Below are 17,139 nucleotides of genomic sequence, written 5' to 3' on the forward strand. Positions count from 1 at the left end.
TTGTCCGTCAATAAACAATTAAATCAATAATTAAATTGTATAAACTAATAACATATATTCAATTTACCTTTTTTTTACTAAAGATATACTCTCTCCATACTTAATTATCAGTAAACATTTTTTTATGAACCTAAATATAAGCCAATTTCAATTTCTTTCATCTTATTTAATGACATTATCTAAAAATACTCTTCTAATAATTGAGATTCTATTTTTGAATAACTTTATTTTACTCTTGAAATTAAGCTCCAGTTAAAAACACATAAAAATATGTTTATGAATATAATTAAATGACATTAACATTTTTAACTAGCGTAAAAAAGTTGATAACTTTTTAATTTGGCGAATGCTTTGAGATGCTTTGCTGCTCCACTTACTGTCAAGGATGTTTTTTTATCCTGAAATTGTGGGTTATATTTTGGCCATTGAAGTTTTTTATAGCAGAGGGTGGATGGGGTGGATGCATTTTTGGTTGGAATGTGATTATTTATCTGTGATTGAAGCATTGTTGATACATCCTTGATTCCTTTTGAGTTAAAGAAACAGACTGAAAAATTGTCTTCAGCTCATCAAACATATATATTTTAGAGTTTCACGCATTTTTATAGTGGGAAAAAGTTATACTGATAAACTTGTGGTACATGGAATTTCTTCAGGAATTAGTTTGGTGGATGATATCCCATCTTTTGTTAAGTAAAATTTTTTGTATGTGGTTTGGTCCTGCCACTTTCTTTTGCTTGCTTTATTTCTTTAATGATATTTTGATGTACTGCAGCAACCGAGTCAACACGAATTCTTATCAGTTCAAATCCAGGTTTATCGATTCTTACTGGTCAACTAAAATACCAACCTGAATGTTTAACCAAATTCGATATGGCTCTGGTTTTTATCCAATCAGTTAGTTCAATCCAATTTTTGATAAGAGTGATTGGTGAACTAAGCACTTTTTACCTGTCACAAGTTTATGGAATTTATTTCTTAGTGGCCCGTATAATCACAATCATATATAGCTTGAAGAAAATGAAGTTGAAATGAAAAAGAAAAATCTATGTACTCAATTGCTATTCTGAAAGCGCTAATGATACAAGTACATTCTCTTTTACCCATTTTAATGAACGAAATTGGAAGATAAAAAAAAAAAAAAAAACTAGCTATCCTTGAGGGAGTATAATATCATTCTTTAAGAGCGCATGAGGAGAGGCCTTTGCATAACTTTGACATGACAACTGCCTTAATCATATTAGACTTAGCTGCATCCAGTAATGGATCTGATTGGAGAGCTTTGTTGAAACAATACTTGGCTTCTTCCAAAAGACCCTCAGCAACAAACACAAGACCCAGATTGTTGAATGCAGGAGCATACCCAGGCTGCAGTTCAAGTGACTTTGTACACATAGCCTTCGCACGTTGATATTGTTTCTGATGGCGATAGATAATTCCCAAGTTGGATAATATAGCATGCGCTTGTTGAGTTGTTGCCAAAGACAAGGCTTTCTTGTACACTTCTTCAGCTTGTGCTGGTTCCTCTGATAGTTGTAGTGAGACACCTATACATGCATTATGAACAACTATATTATCTAAAAACTCTCCAGAAAGAGATCCAGCGAGGGAAGCACTGAAGTAGAAGATGAGAACATGCTCATTCCTAGTACAGCTGAGACAGATAGAGCATACCTAGGTTAGACCATGCATAGCTGCAATCCTGGTCACAGGCAACAGCAGTTTTGAGGTACTTTTGTGATGTTTTGAATTGCCGAGCACAGAGACTATGAACGCCGAGCTGATGCCACTGCACCGCATCATTCGGATCTTCTGCTATAGCCTGGTGGAAAATGTATGACATGCCAAACGTATAACAAACTATATCATAATAGAAACACCAAATGAATTGAGTTGTGACATTTTAGCTGAAATAATTAAGCAGATGAAAGACTTACGCATTGTACACAACACTATATGCTGATAAAACCTCAATTAGCAAGTGGATAATTAAGATAAAAGCTAGGTAATTCTAGGATAATAACTAGAAGAAAGCAAACATATTACCTGCTTTAAACTGCAAACAGCACGCTCTTCAACTTCTCTCAACCCGTGCTGTTCACTCTCATATGCTGCCACTATCTCATGTTGAGCCTTGTGAACCATGGCAAGCCCAGCCCATGCTATTGGAATCTCAACCAGGGATGAATCACCATCTCTTATTATAGAGGCCATTTCATTTCCAGCACATGAAAGCAGTTCACTACGATCTTGCGATCTTTCTGCCTCCTTTATTCGATGGATAGCAACAGCATATCGAGTAGACATGCAATTGGGTTCCAGTTTGGCAGCCTACAAAGAAATGGCAACGGAAGGAAAAATTTAGCAAAAGTCAATGCTGATCACAGAATTTCCACAGGCTGATTTTCATTTGGTGAGGTGGAAACTTCAAAAGTGCCACTAACTCTATGCAATACGTACAAACCTAATAGATGAGAGTAATTCTTGTCATTTTAATTATGAAAAATATACAGATGAAAGGATCGCAAAAATATTTCCACCAATAACAAGAACCAGGAAACCAATAAACAACCTCAATAAATACGCTATAAATGACTGTAGCAAGGAGCCATGAGCACCTTCTCCAAGCACTTGCTGGAACTTCGATGATCACCACTAACAGAAAATGCATAGGCAAGATTTGCCCATAGATGGGCTGATTTGCTATCTGCTTTAACTGCGGCCAACAAACATTCCTTGGCAACATTTGCAGCCATGATCTGATCAGCCATTGCATCTTCAGAGGCACTTGCACCAGGACCTGGCATTAATGAAGAATCATATAACAGAAAGTAAGAACAATACTATGAAAAATTCTTCATCTATTTAAGAATAAATGAGAAAGAAAGGTAATATCCCACAAAAATTGAGAGATTAGAGCCACAGAGCAATAAAAGTACCTGCCACAACTGAAGCATATTTACTCAAAAGAAGGGCAGCATAATTTACCAAAGCTGCAGGATGATTTTGATCTTTTAAAATCAATTGTTGGAAACATTTTGCAGATAATTCCAAATTCCCACTGCAAGGCAAGATAAACGGTGTTACAGTATTGACTAGTGAGGAAAAGTATAAACTGAATAAAAATTCATATAAAAACCATTCTAATTAAAGCCACAAAAGGATTAGTATTTCCCAAATAATTCAATGCAATATTCCGGAGAGTACTAACCCAAAATAGGAAGCCTAAATGTTATATCATAAAAGTGACAGCCACAATTGCTTAGATGTGCAAGCTAAGTACAGACACCTCTAAATAGTGGCTGCGGGGAACCATGTCAAATATGTATCCAGGTTGGACACTGCATCGACACTTCAAATGTTTTCAGTTGCACTTTTATATATGTTTTAAAAATCTTGTATTCCAATAAAGATTAGAATACCACAAGAATATAATTTTTTGTATTAATTAAATTTATAATGGTAGATGTTAATTTTTAAATCATTAATTCTTTATTGTGAAGGGTAATTTAAAATTTTATTTGAGGATAACTTTAAATTAATTAATATATTAATTATATACACATCATTTCCTATAATTTTTAAAATTTGTTGTATTCCCCATTATAGTCAATAGCGAGTTAGCAACGCCCCTCAGGATTGAGGCTGTTGTGCAGTGTTGAGCAGTCAAAGCGCACAGATTGTTCAGTTTTGGGAGGGCCATGGATGCGATTTAGGTTTTACCCAAAGGACTAAACTCCTGGCTGGAAAATGGAGTCGTTTAGGTGTGCTTTTTTCATTAAGGGTAAAAGGTAACTTCCTATTTTAACCTATAACCCACTATTTCTGCCTCTATTTCCAGAAGCATTTCCAATTAGGTTTCCGATCACACTTCCAGTGGCCCTACCAACCTAACCCGCAACTTCTAACTAAAACTGCACCATTCTTTCTTCTTTCTTTTCTGTTCAGCTGCAATGGCTTCATCTGGCCAACCAAACTCTGCCACTCAACCAGTTCAGCCAACCTCTTGTGATTTCCTATTTTGGACATGTAGATATGTTGTTTTGCATCTTTCTTTTGGAACTAGGTATGAAACTTAATCAGAATATGATTTTCATTTTAGGCATTTTCCCTATATTTTTTAAGCATATCTATGTCCGTGTCTATTTACATATATACATATAGATATAGATATATACACACACACATATAGTACAATATAGATCTAAATATAGCCATCATCCCACTAACGGTTTTGGAGGGTGGCTGCTCCACACCGCTATTGACTCCTATGATATTGCCGAGTCCATGTGTTTATGTATCCACATCCTGTATGGTATCCGTCCATCCTAGCAAGTGATGAGAACCTAAAGCACAAAAGGTAGCAGTTGTAGTCGGAGCCCAAGGCCTTATAAAGAAACACCACAGTACAATCTCATACTTCCAATGTGAGAATCAAATCTCATAACCTAGAATTAGATTCCAACATCCCACACAGGCTAACTGCTCAGTAGCTCTTTGACTAGTCCTACATGAACACTAAAATGCTGACATCACCAGCAGTACCACTCCTTTACAGGTAATGAAAACTCTACAAATTGATAAAGCCTTCGAGAACTACACAATGACACCACAAAAGTTAGCCTATACAATCCCATATGTGGGACTCAAGTTCCACCCTTTGCAATTGGATCCTAACAGCAAATCTCGATACGAATTTCCTGCGGCCTAATCTATAATTTTTAAAATATATTTCCTTAAAAATTGAGATTTCTGTAAGTTTTCATAAAACGGTATTATTTATAAATCTCAATGTTCTTTTAGGATCTTATCATTGTTTCCTCAGCAAATTGCTTAATTCACATTTCCCAGTGCTAAATATTAATTAAACAGCAAAAAAGATAAACCAAACCGTAAATTATTGCTCAAGGATGGATCAAGAATTTGTTAAAAGGCACTATTTCTATTAAAAAATTAAAAAAATAATACCCAAATTATACAGAGACAATTACCATTCATACTTACGTTTTAAGATAAGCTATCCCAAGATTTCCTAGGCAATCATAGTTCTCTGGTGCAATGGCCAACAATGATGACAAAACTGAGATAGCACTCTACACCAGCATTGGAAGCCACATTGGTTAAAGCAAAGGGGAAAATGTATTCACATCAAATATTGACACAGAAACATCATATATGCCTTAAGAACATTAAACTACAAAGGAAAGCAAACGTATCTGTACCTGCACGCGACCAGTTTTAAGAAGGATAAAACCCAGTGTGTTCCATACAGCTGTCTGTCTAACATCTGATTGCATTGACTCTTTCAGCTTAGAAAGAATCTCTTCAAGTTCACGAGGTTCAAGTTCTTTATCAGAATTATTTTCCAATGAACTTTCTAGTAACAGGCACTAAAAGGATTGTAAAATATGTTAATGAACAGAGATATTAGAATCATTAATCCATCAAACTAAGACCATTGTACCTGTGCATGGTGAATCTGAACTAACGAAAGCAACTCTGGCCTATCAATCTCAGCCTCTGGTCTGAGCAAGATCTCTTCTGCCTTCTCATAAGCCAACACAGCCTGAAATTTTTTTAATGAACAACTAGTAAGCTATATGTATCAATCATAACAAGTAAAATTGAAAGCACTGCTTGGTACCTTTTGAGGCTGGTTTAATCTTTGGTACATCAAGCCAAGTATAAAATGAGCATGAGCATTTTTGGGCATCTTCTTTGCAACATGAACCAAGCCCTATAACATAAACTTATTTTGTTGGTAATAAAACAAAAAGAACAGCAATAGCAATAATAGTAACAACACCAAAAATTGCCGTGGCATAACGATAAATTATTAGTTTCAAAATTACAGTTTTGGCTTTACAATGTCCCACTTTGCTAAATAGACAACCGGTGATGGAAAGGAGGTGATTAGTTTAGAAGAAAGAAAACAAACTAAAATCAATCATGGTAAGTTAACTGTTGAGTGAACAGCAAGCAGTGGACTTGATTCACGGTCATAGATCCATATCAAACAAAACCCATTATAATAAGTTACATATAAGCAAAACAACAAATAACCAATTTTGTTGATATTGAAATCATGCTGCCATTCTACAGATAGAAAGGAAGCACAGAGAAAAATAATGTTTGAATATTGGTGCATCACCAAGTCACCTTTTCCCAAGAAATACAGCATTTTAAACTCAGTAACAATTCATAACAGCTACAGCATGTTCAAAACTTGAGAAAACGTTTTTGTTCTTAATGGTAACATAGGAACAAGAAAATGTCTTCATCTTCAATTGGTTTCCATATATACCACATCTCAAATTGGATGGCTACAAATATTTTATCTAATAAAGAAAAATATGAGTTAAAGAAAATCTCGATCAGCATGACTAATCTCTGGTCATATTTTACTGGAAATAACAGTTGAAATTTTATCTGATTGCCCATGTATCGACTAACTATTAGATTACATAAGAACGATCTAGGTTAAAAGAAAAAATAGACATGATATTTTAAGTAATCATATGACGACTAACTAACTTTCAATCTTGACCTTTCATGTATGATTGTATAGTCCCGATTTATAGTTCTCATTTCTCAAAATAACCAACAGTTCTCACCTTCATATGTCCTCTGTGTGTGTGTGTGTGTATATATATATATAATTCTCAAGGACACACAAACTTATTAGTGGTTAAAAGTAGGGTGTTTTGAATAAATGAGGACAATATCTAACGACTTTAGAGTAAACTTACAGTCTTCACACTGCTAACTTTTTCCTCTCGAGATGAAGGAGGTCCTTGAACATGTTGATCACCATCTGCATCAGCTCCACAATCAAGAGAAGAATCTGTCTTGCTAAGTCTGGAACGACATTTGCCCAGTTTGTTCAACTTTTTGCTTTCACCTTCAATGCTATCAGTTTCTTTGGACAACAAACTTTTATCTTGACTGCTTTCATCATTTGCCAAACTATATGTTCATTAAAAATTATAAATGACAAGAAGAAACAAACAGATACTAAAAGCCTAAGACATTCTTTTTCCAGTAATAAGTCCCACCATCCATCAAACAGCTTTTTAGGGAATATTGGTGACCATTAAACGAGTAATAAGCAAGAAAACAGATCTTGTACATAGCAAAATGGAAAACTGCAGAAAAAAGTCATAATGAACAATATATCATATTATAACACAGAACAAAGAAGTACTTATATTTTTTATATTGGGCGCTACTAACTAATACCTTTAGGACATTAGTTAAGGAATCAATAAGTAGGAAGTTCTAAAATTGAAATTACATGGGAAATCACAGTAAAATGCAGGCTTATACATTCCAAGGAATAACCTGTAGTATTTTCCTTTTACACTTTATTTTTTTGAGTAAACCCTCAACCTGAAGTTGGTTATCCATGTTACTCATGTGACTATGTTAGTTTCCTAATAAAAAACTAAAAATTAATCAGTCAAAGAGCTAAAAAGTCACCACATTTTAGTCCTTTCAAAATTCTAAAATATCACTATATTCATCCTTATAATTTTCCCCTACAAGACCTCGTGTACCTCACCACAGTCTGTTATGAAAGTCACTACATTCAACAAAATTAAAACCTTTTATCCATCCTCCTAGACTTTCTACATACATTCAAAAGAACCCACCCGAAACAAACAGCCATTGTAATACAGCAACAAAAAAAAAGAAAACTGTATGTTTCCGAAATTCTCTCAAATTTACGCACAGTTTAAAAAATGAATGTTCTTCTGGCTAAGACCTCTTAGTTTTGGTAAGTTTCTAAGTTGGACATTTCAATTGGTTCTCCAATACAGAAAAATCAGAAATGAAAAGATGAAAAGGGAAAATTCAAAAGATGGGAGAATTCGAAAGAAAGTCTTACGTTACAATCGATGGAGGAGGGAGGAGGGAAGAGTCGTCGTCGTCGGCTTCGGGAGGATCAACGTTGAGGTCGGCCAAAACGACGAGCTTGGAAGTCGTCTGGTGAAGAACCCTGGAGTTAGAGGTCTCTTCTGCTACTCCCAACTTCTCCTCCATTTCTTGTGTTAGTTAGGTTTCGCATTCCGCGTTTTCCTCTTATATGTACACTCGCTGGGATTAATTCATTTCGTTTTTTATAAATTTGGTTTCACTATTATAAAATATAGTCTAAAACATTTTACTTTAGTTTTAATAATGATTGTTACGTAAGTGGCCGCGTGACCTCGAGCACGACATGGGCCCGTAAATATCATTTAGTTAAAGTGGTTAAAATAATTTCAAACTTAATAAACATTCTTCATGATTAGCATACTGATTAATGATGTATGTAACACGGAAACTCACACGAAAACTAAGCATAATTTTTAAAACGTAGGATACTATAGATATAGATATGAATTTATATATTATATAATTATGAATTACATAAATAAATTGATAATGAAGATTTATGGGTACTATGTTTTAGTTTTTTTTTTAGTAAAAATATACTTTTCATGTTTGATAAGCATAATTTTTAAAATGTAGGATACAATATATGAATTTATATATTATATAATTATGAATTATATAAATTGATAATGAAGATTTATGTGTACTATGTTTCAGTTTTTTTTAGTAAAAATATATTTGTCATGTTTGGTTCAAAATGATTTGTTTCTTACTTTTATAATTATAATAAAAATTTATACAATAAATTTGAGTTTTAAAAAATTAATGTATTTTTTTTTTTAAAAAAATTGTGTTAGACTCGTGCTAGAATTGTTAGAAATCCAACAAATATTTATATTTTTTGAATTTGACACTTCACCAATATGTGTCGTACGAGTATCAATGTCTAATACATGTGTCTGACACAAATACATCATTTAAGAGGAGTGTCCAATCTTCATAGTTAATGATTAGTATATTTATAATAACGAAATCTTACTCTAAAATTAAAATTAATTCATCAACTAATCCACCGGTCGAGAATATTGGAGGTTTATTATGATTTTATAAATATAAATATACTCTTCTATTAAAATAAATGTATACATTTATTATATATTTTTAATATTAAATCTTGAGTTGAATGTTGGAGTACATTTTATATATATCCACTTCACTTTAAAGTGAGACTAGAGATCGAATTTACTGAAATTTGTAGAAAAGATGACTCATTCACAATCCAAATAAGTACAATGATATTTTTTATTTTATTCACTTCTTCTTGTATGCATTGTTGAAATGTACCTGGTAAGAAAAAAAATATTTCTTTTTCTTTTGTGTATTTACATCACTTAATGTATAACAAATATATACAAGTGTATGAAGATTTTCTCTCTCCAAATTACCAGCTAATTAGGTAGGGATCCACTAATCATAAGATTCTATAATTATTAAATTAATTACATATAATTGTGAACAATATCGCACAATATCATACAATAATTGCATACAATAATTGCGTATAATTTGATAATTATTATTTCCTTAATACCCTTAAGTTGGTAGATGAAGATCATGAACCCCATCTTGTGTCGCAGCGTCAAAAACGGTTCCTTGTCTAATGCCTTCGTAAAAATATCTATCTGTGAGCTAATACTTTGTCGGTACATATGAAGATATGAATGATTGATTATCCCGGCTTTTGTAATTTTTCTCGCACAATGTGACCGTCTATGCGTTCATGAAAGACTGTTTGCTGCTATATGTAATGCTGCTTGATTGTCACAGAAAAGTTGAGTTGGTAAGTTACATGACACCTTTAAATCCTGCAACGGATATCGCAACCAAACTATCTCCAAACAAGTATTGGCCATCGCGCGGTATTTTGCTTTCGCAGATGTTTTTTATTTCCATGAGATAATAGAGGAACCAATAAAAATACAATACCCAGATACTGATATCCGAGTTGTCTGAAAACTTCCCAGTCTGAGTCGCAATAAGCTGTCAATGTCAAATTGTTCTAGGATGGCAATAACAATCCTTGTCTCGGTGATCCTTTGATGTACTTTAGGACTCAAATTGCAACATCCCAATGAGGTTTTCGTGGAGCACTGACTTAAGGTCCGAGTAACCGTGAGGTATATCAGTTGTCCCACAAGTCGTCTGTATTTGACTGGATCCTTTAACAACTTTCCATCGTCTGGTGTGAGTTTTAAGTTTTGCTCCATTGGAAATTTGTCTGGACAAGCACCTGTGAGTCTCGTATCCTGCAAGATATCAAGCGCATATTTTCTTTGTGACATGTAAATACCAACTTTGGAACGAGAAAATTCAATCCCTAGAAAATATTTTAAGTCTCCAAGATCTTTAATGCGAAATTATTGTAATAGACAATCTTTAACACATTGAATTTCTGTCAAATTATTTCTTGTCAAAAGAATATCATCCACATAAATCAGAAGGGCAGTAAATGATGAGTTATTTTGTCTTATGAATAGAGAGTAGTCTGTCTTGGACTATTGAAATCTTGCAGATTTAATCACATGAGATGCCTGTTTGAGACCATAAAGGGATTTGTTGAGTCGACATACAATGTTCTCCTCTGTCGATGATGCCCGGGTGGCAAGTTCATGCAATGTGTCATGTAAGAAGCTATTTTGCACATCTAGCTGGTGAGTAAACCAATTTCTAGTTACTGCAATGGTGAGGAGACACCTCAAAGTTGTTAATTTTGCTGTTGGTGAAAAAATTTCAGAATAGTCAACACATTCAATCTGAGTGTACCCATTTTCGACAAGGCGTGCCTTATATCTATCGACGCTGACATCTGAGTTGTACTTTATTTTATAGAGCCATTTGCATTTGATGGGTTTCTGCCCAGCAGGTAACGATGTCAAGATCCACGTTTGATTTAGCTGCAAGGCGGAAAGCTCTTCGTCCATTGCTTTTTGCCAATTTGGATCAAGGATAACTTGAGCATAAGTGTGAGGTTCTTTGGTGGTTGTAATGTTAGCGAGATATGCACTATGTGTAGAAGAAAATCGTGAACTAGAAAGAAAATGATGCATAGGATACCTGGTTCCATTCGGCCGGTCTTGTGCAGTGGTCAAATGATTGGCTTGGGATCCCATTACGTAGTCTTGAAGCCAGGAAGGTGGGGTTGATGTGCGACTTGATCTTCGAACAGGAAGGTTGGCTGGAGAAGGTTCGGTAATGGGTGCAGGACTTCCTGGCGTGGGAGAAGAAGGTTGATCTGCTGGAGGTTCAGTAGGATAAGATGGTGGATCAAGTGAATGTTGGACAAGAGTGGGTAAGTCAATGTCAATGGCGGACAAAATATCTAGTAATGGATGTGAGGATTGCATCTGAGAGTGTTGGCAGAATGGAAAAACACTTTCATGGAAGGTGACATCTATATCAAATAATTTGTATGCTTTTTTATTGTAGGATAACCAATGAAGATGCATTTTCGGGCGTGCTGATCAAATTTTTGCTTAGATGAAATAACAGTTGCGTAACACGGACAATCAAAAGTTTTTAGGTGAGAAAGTGAAGGTGGTTGATTATATAGTAGCTCAAAAGATGATTTATTTTTTAGTAAAAGTGATGGCAAGCGATTAATGATATATGTGACGGTTAAAACGCATTCCCCCAAAATTCTAATGGTAAACTGGACTGAAATAAGAGGCTCATGATGTGTTAAAACGTGTCTATGTTTGCGTTCTACTACTCCATTTTGTTAAGGAGTGTAGACGCAAGTGCATTGACATTCAATACCTTTTTTGATAAAAAAATCATGCATTGAAATAAATTCCAATCCGTTGTCAACGCGGATGGTTTTAATAAATGTCTGAAATTGATTTTGTGCAAATGTAATGAATGATTCTAAGAGAAGTTAGGTTTTAGATTTGTGATTCATAAGAAATAGCCAAGTACATCTAGTATAGTCATGTGAGAAAAAAATGTTTTTCAAAATGAGTTAGGGTTTTATGAGGACCCCAAATGTCACAATGCAATAAATTAAATAGAGAATGAGATTTTATTATGCTTAAAGAAAAGGTAGTCATGTTCTTTTAGCTTTGGGACAAACACTACAATTATTATGAATGGAAATGAGATTTTTATTGATAGGTAGTAATGAAGATGCAAGTTGTAGACGTGCCGGAGAAGGATGTCCGAGACGCTTGTGCCATAAGTAGGATCGGTCGAAATTTGCGACGTGTGGACTTGGTTTGGAAGAAGGGACATGTAGTATAAGTCTGCATATTGTTTACCCGAACCAATCATCCTCCCCGTGGCCAAGTCCTGCAAGATGCAACCATGTGGAAAAGAACGACACAACAATTTAGTGCACTCGTTATCTTACTAACAGACATGAAATTTAAATTTAAAAGAAAAAACACAAAGAACATCTTTGAGAGTGATATTGTCATTGAATTTAATCGTGTGTGTAGATGAGGTGGCAGCAGTTGAGCCTATGGGCAGATTAACATTTGGAATAAATGATGACGAAGTGTGTGTGAAAAATTGTGAATCAGATGCAATGTGATCGGTTGCTCCGCTATCCAAAATCCATGGTTTTGTAAAAGCAGAATTAATAGACGAGTTACGAGCAAATAGACCTGCAGCGTTTATAAACACTTCACTTTTACCATTATTGTTGAGCGAGTAAATAGCCTTTGCCAATTGCTGAATTTGCTCGGCAGTGAACCCTTGTACAAGGTTTCTATCAGACTCATTGCTGTCATGTGGTAATGAAGAGGAATTTGCCATGTTTGTTGCTGATGAATGAGAGCTTTTGGGGTTATTTTTTATTCGTTGTTGTTGGCCATGACGCCCATTGGAGTTCCACGTCCCATTTTTTATGCGACACCTATCTTCCGTGTGTCCTCTTTTATCACGGTATATGCAATGAAATTTCAAAGTACGACATTCGTCTATGGTATGACCTGGTTTGTTACCGTGTTCACAGGTCTTACCTTTTGATTGCTTCCAATTGGCAGATCGACACTGTACTGATGTCGCGATTGAAAAATTCTCGCCAGGATCTGAATTCATCTGTTGTTGTGTTTCTTCTTGCACAATCAGAGAGTATGCTTGTCGGACATTTGGTAGAGGATTCATGATGAGAATATTGGACCTGATTGTTTTGAACGAATCATTCAACCCCACGAGGAATTGCATCAGTTTATCTTCTTCCTTCTCGATCTGATGCTCCTTATTACAAACTATGGGTGAACGATATAGCTCAAGTTCATCCCACAACGCTTTGAGTTTGATGTAGTATGAAGCCACTGACATCGTACCTTGGGACATGGTTGTTATTGCCTTCTGAATTTGAAAAATGGCTGGCCCATTCTTCTGTCCGAACTGGTCACGGAGATCTTCCCAAACTTGACGGGCGGTCTTCGCGTGAATTACCCATGCGGCTATCTCTGCCTCGATAGAGTGACTTAACCATGAAAGAATCATGGAATTACATTGATCCCACAATTCGAATTGGGATGGGTCTTTTTCTTGTGACGACATTTCTATGGTACCGTCAACAAATCCGAGTTTCTTCTTCGTCGTGAGTTCGTGTACCATTGTTGTCTTCCAGAATTGATAATTGGCGTCGTTCAGTTTGGTCGACACCAACATGTGTCCTGGTTGGTCTGAATGATGAATATTGTAGGGATTGGTTGGATCTATGACAGCCGACTTGGTGGCGTTACTGGTGCCTTCTTTGTCAGACATGATATCTTATTTAGGGGATAAAAATTGAGAGACTGTCAGAGCACCAAGGTGCTATGATACTATATAAGAAAATGGTAAGAAAAAAAGACATTTCTTATTCCTTATTCTCTTGTGTGTATTTATATCACTTAATGTATAGCAAATATATACAAGTGTATGCAAACTTTCTATTTCCAAATTACATGCTAATTAGGTAGGATCCACTAATCATAAGATTCTATAATTATTAAATTAATTACATATAATTGTGTACAATATCACATACCATAATTGTGTATATAATTTAATAATAATTATTTCCTTAATAACGTAAATTATAGAAAATAAAACGAAACATGTGAATCAAGAGTGTAATTATAGTATAGGTATAATTTTATTCTAAATTTTAGAACTTCTCAAAAAAAAAAATTAAATTTGAAGTATATTTTAATGTAATGGATATGAATATGAATTTATGACTATGGATTAACATAATGTTATTGGTATGTCTTTGGGCATAAATAATGTGGAGCAACTTAAACTAAATCATTTGAATTGTTATATAATTGTTAATGCTAAAAATAATTATTTTAAGTAATTTTTATATAAGCAGAAATCGATATATATTTATTTACCGTCAATTTTATTTAAAAGTATTTTCTCTTTCTTCTGTCCATCTGCATTTTATAAGTTGTTTTTAAAAAGTAGAAAAATATTTTTTCTATTTATGCTTTTTTTTTAATAAATTTACTTAAAAGTATAATAAGTAATTGTATTAAAAAACAATCCCTTATAAGAAAAAGTTCAAACAAATAGACGTAATGAGTCAAATGACTATTCCAAAAAAACAAATCCATACGTATTGTGATTGGTCAAATATTTACCAGATACCATGTATTTAATTTTGAAAAATGTTATATGAATATCTTTCTATCTTTCTACACCTTTAACAAAATAATAATATGTTTATTTTTCTAGTTCATTCATCTCAAATTATTTATATTTTAAAATAAAATTACCATACCATTGATATTGGATGAGTGTGTTTAATAGAAAATAAGGTGTTTATGTATGATTATACTTTTATTTTTTAAATCGAAATAAATTCTCAATTTGTTAAGACATATGGCTAATCCAAATATTCGGAATTTAGTTTCTTGGAACTCGAATTAGGAGTTGATTTTCTCATTAATTTTTATTTTAAAATAATTTAAAATAAATATATCTTACTTATACAAAAAGTAAAATTTTAAAATTATGAAATAATAATTTATTTATTAATTTTTTTATAAAAACATTTTACAAAATTAAATATTGAATATTAATGCAAAAAAATGTTAAAAAAATTGGAATATAAATTTTATAATTTAAGTAAATTATTAATATAATTAACTTTAAGATTTTGTTACATGCATTTGCTAATATAATTACTTTATTATCTTATTGAGATGTTAGAAAACTTTTTTATCATAAAATTTGGAAATATAAGTTATAATTTAAATTAATTATTTAAGTTAATATTAACTTAATTTTATATGATCTTAAACAAGCTTCTTGAGCTTGTTACAACAGATTGAGCATATTCTTTTCTAGAAAATAATTTTGAAAGAGGGAAGGTTGAAAATATCTTATTAAAAAATGAGTATAATAAAGACTTTCTATCATACAAGTTTATGTATAAGACATCTAGGATAAATTGTTACAAGTGGTAGATAGTTGAGATAATTTACTCAAGTTTATGTAAAAAATAAGAAGTTAAAATTCATCTTGAAACAATTAAAATTCTTGTGTTATTTTCATTTTTTCTAACAAATTCATCATTGGGTGAGCCAAACTCTTGTTAAGCAAAATTCTTTCTAATAAAAATTCGAGAGCTTTGGTTGTTGGGTTAATCTAGTCTCATTAGGCGAGTTTTCTTAGTTGAGACCTCTAGTGAAGTGTTTGCTAGTGAGTAAGATGTTTGTTGGATGAAAATGTTTATTGTGAAATTCTATATTTTTGTATTTTATATGATTTCTATTTTCCATCTTAAAGTTTATAATCTTAATTTATAGAATGTTTTATTGATTACTCTAAAAAGTAAGATATGATATGGATTTCATGTTAGTGATATTTGATTTGAGATGGATGTATAAATATCTGGTATACGATATGATGTATGACGTAAACATAGTTATTCTCAAGAAAGAGAATGTTATGTTTAAATGTATAAGATATGTACTGAATGTAAGATTCATCTAGAATGAAATATTCTGACTCAGGTGGTGAGAATATTCATATGACTGAGTCTGCAGTTTAAAAAAAAATGGTTTAGCAGGCCATATGAATTTACTCTATCATATGAAAGAACTTGATTCCTATTTAATGTAATTATGTTGGAGAAGTGATATAGTGAATGTAGTATAGCATATGCAAATCTTTAAGTCAAATTCAAGCATATATCTTCTAAAAGTAGAGCCAAGTGTTTTGTGACGTGTGTAGTATTCTGGCATAATTTGTAGATTTAATATGTTGTGAAATATACTTGATTATGTAAAATATTTGAATGGATAAGATTATTGTTTTTATATACATTTGTTAGATTTTACTAAACATTATTGTATAAATGTTTTTTAAAGTGTAGTTTATCTTATTTTCTTGTTTGTATATGTTTATGAACGGTGATGATTGTGTGTTCACGAGAAAAAAAAAAATTGCAGATGGAAAGAGTCAAGCAGAAGTAAGTTAAGGACTTACAAGGATTAGATACATGTGAGCATTGCGTACGTGCGATATTAATAAAAAAAAATAACCCTAGCCTATATTAGTGAACAAAATAATTAGAATAATATCTATTAAAAATAACTCGTGATAAATGAAAAACTATGACTTATATAAAACAAAATTAATTTCACTAATATAGATAAAAGAAATGTATAACGTAATCCAAAAACTAATTAAATCTATACAACAATCATGACTAACACTAGTTGAAAAATATCCTCAATCTATATTAATAAAAAAAATGTGATTAACATCAATGGCGAAACAAATTCAATTGACATAAACTCAAATGAAAACAAAATTGTGTTTAACATCAATAAGAAAATGTAGCTATTGTTTAAACAAGAAGATCCTAACTAATATGGAATAAAAAATACCTATTTCAACTAAAATCAAACACAAAAATAGTATATATATATATAATGTTAGAAATATCTCACCTAACTCCTAACCTCAATCAAGCCAATGACATTCCAACCAAGGCCGAGTGAAGGAGAGGGTATAAAGAAAACAAACATACATGTGAAAAATATGAATGTATGGAAATTTTCAAATTCTTAATTTTTAAGTAAATTTGAAATTTTATTTACTCCCACAAATTTCTAAAAAATAAATTTATTTTATATTTTTTTTATTCAAACAACATATTTTATTATAAAACATTTCATCTTAAAATAAATCATGCTCCAAAAATTTCTAATCTAAACACACTATAAAAGATAAATGTATAGCAATAAACCCAGA

General features: G+C 32.7%; 2 protein-coding genes across 3 annotated transcripts; both read right to left on the reverse strand.

The window, feature by feature from the left end:
* Positions 1-1,026: 1,026 nt before the first annotated feature.
* On the reverse strand, positions 1,027-8,115 carry LOC137820813 (uncharacterized). 2 transcript variants are annotated; one of them, XM_068625070.1, is made up of 11 exons: positions 7,889-8,115; positions 6,750-6,966; positions 5,645-5,737; positions 5,465-5,566; positions 5,223-5,390; positions 5,005-5,093; positions 2,940-3,061; positions 2,619-2,800; positions 2,047-2,331; positions 1,675-1,822; positions 1,027-1,547 (listed from the first exon to the last, which is right to left on the reverse strand). In XM_068625070.1, the coding sequence occupies exons 1-11, from the start codon at positions 8,041-8,043 to the stop codon at positions 1,174-1,176; spliced, it is 1,935 nt and encodes a 644-aa protein (XP_068481171.1). In that variant the 5' UTR covers positions 8,044-8,115; the 3' UTR covers positions 1,027-1,173. The 2 variants fall into 2 exon arrangements, with proteins under 2 accessions (XP_068481171.1, XP_068481172.1); XM_068625071.1 differs by having other exon boundaries at positions 6,750-6,945; positions 7,889-8,100.
* Positions 8,116-10,433: 2,318 nt separating this feature from the next.
* On the reverse strand, positions 10,434-13,653 carry LOC137822326 (uncharacterized). The gene is made up of 3 exons (XM_068627211.1): positions 12,328-13,653; positions 12,192-12,222; positions 10,434-11,329 (listed from the first exon to the last, which is right to left on the reverse strand). Exons 1-3 carry the CDS (start codon positions 13,651-13,653, stop codon positions 10,434-10,436), a joined length of 2,253 nt encoding a protein of 750 aa, XP_068483312.1.
* Between the last annotated feature and the right edge of the window lie 3,486 nt (positions 13,654-17,139).

Source organism: Phaseolus vulgaris, chromosome 9 (genome assembly GCF_000499845.2).
Source record: "Phaseolus vulgaris cultivar G19833 chromosome 9, P. vulgaris v2.0, whole genome shotgun sequence".
Classification (NCBI taxonomy): domain Eukaryota; kingdom Viridiplantae; phylum Streptophyta; class Magnoliopsida; order Fabales; family Fabaceae; genus Phaseolus; species Phaseolus vulgaris.

What these genes read in the sequence shown, in the direction of transcription:
- LOC137820813 (XM_068625070.1), bottom strand. Translation starts at nt 8,043, where the DNA reads ATGGAGGAGAAGTTGGGAGTAGCAGAAGAGACCTCTAACTCCAGGGTT. An exon ending in CCTCCTCCATCGATTGTAAC is followed by an intron (nt 6,967 to 7,888) that starts GTAAGACTTTCT and finishes ATGAACATATAG; the next exon opens with TTTGGCAAATGATGAAAGCA. An exon ending in AAGTTAGCAGTGTGAAGACT is followed by an intron (nt 5,738 to 6,749) that starts GTAAGTTTACTC and finishes TTTATGTTATAG; the next exon opens with GGCTTGGTTCATGTTGCAAA.
- LOC137822326 (XM_068627211.1), bottom strand. Translation starts at nt 13,653, where the DNA reads ATGTCTGACAAAGAAGGCACCAGTAACGCCACCAAGTCGGCTGTCATA. An exon ending in ACAATATCACTCTCAAAGAT is followed by an intron (nt 12,223 to 12,327) that starts GTTCTTTGTGTT and finishes TGCATCTTGCAG; the next exon opens with GACTTGGCCACGGGGAGGAT. An exon ending in GGGGAGGATGATTGGTTCGG is followed by an intron (nt 11,330 to 12,191) that starts GTAAACAATATG and finishes TATTTGATATAG; the next exon opens with ATGTCACCTTCCATGAAAGT.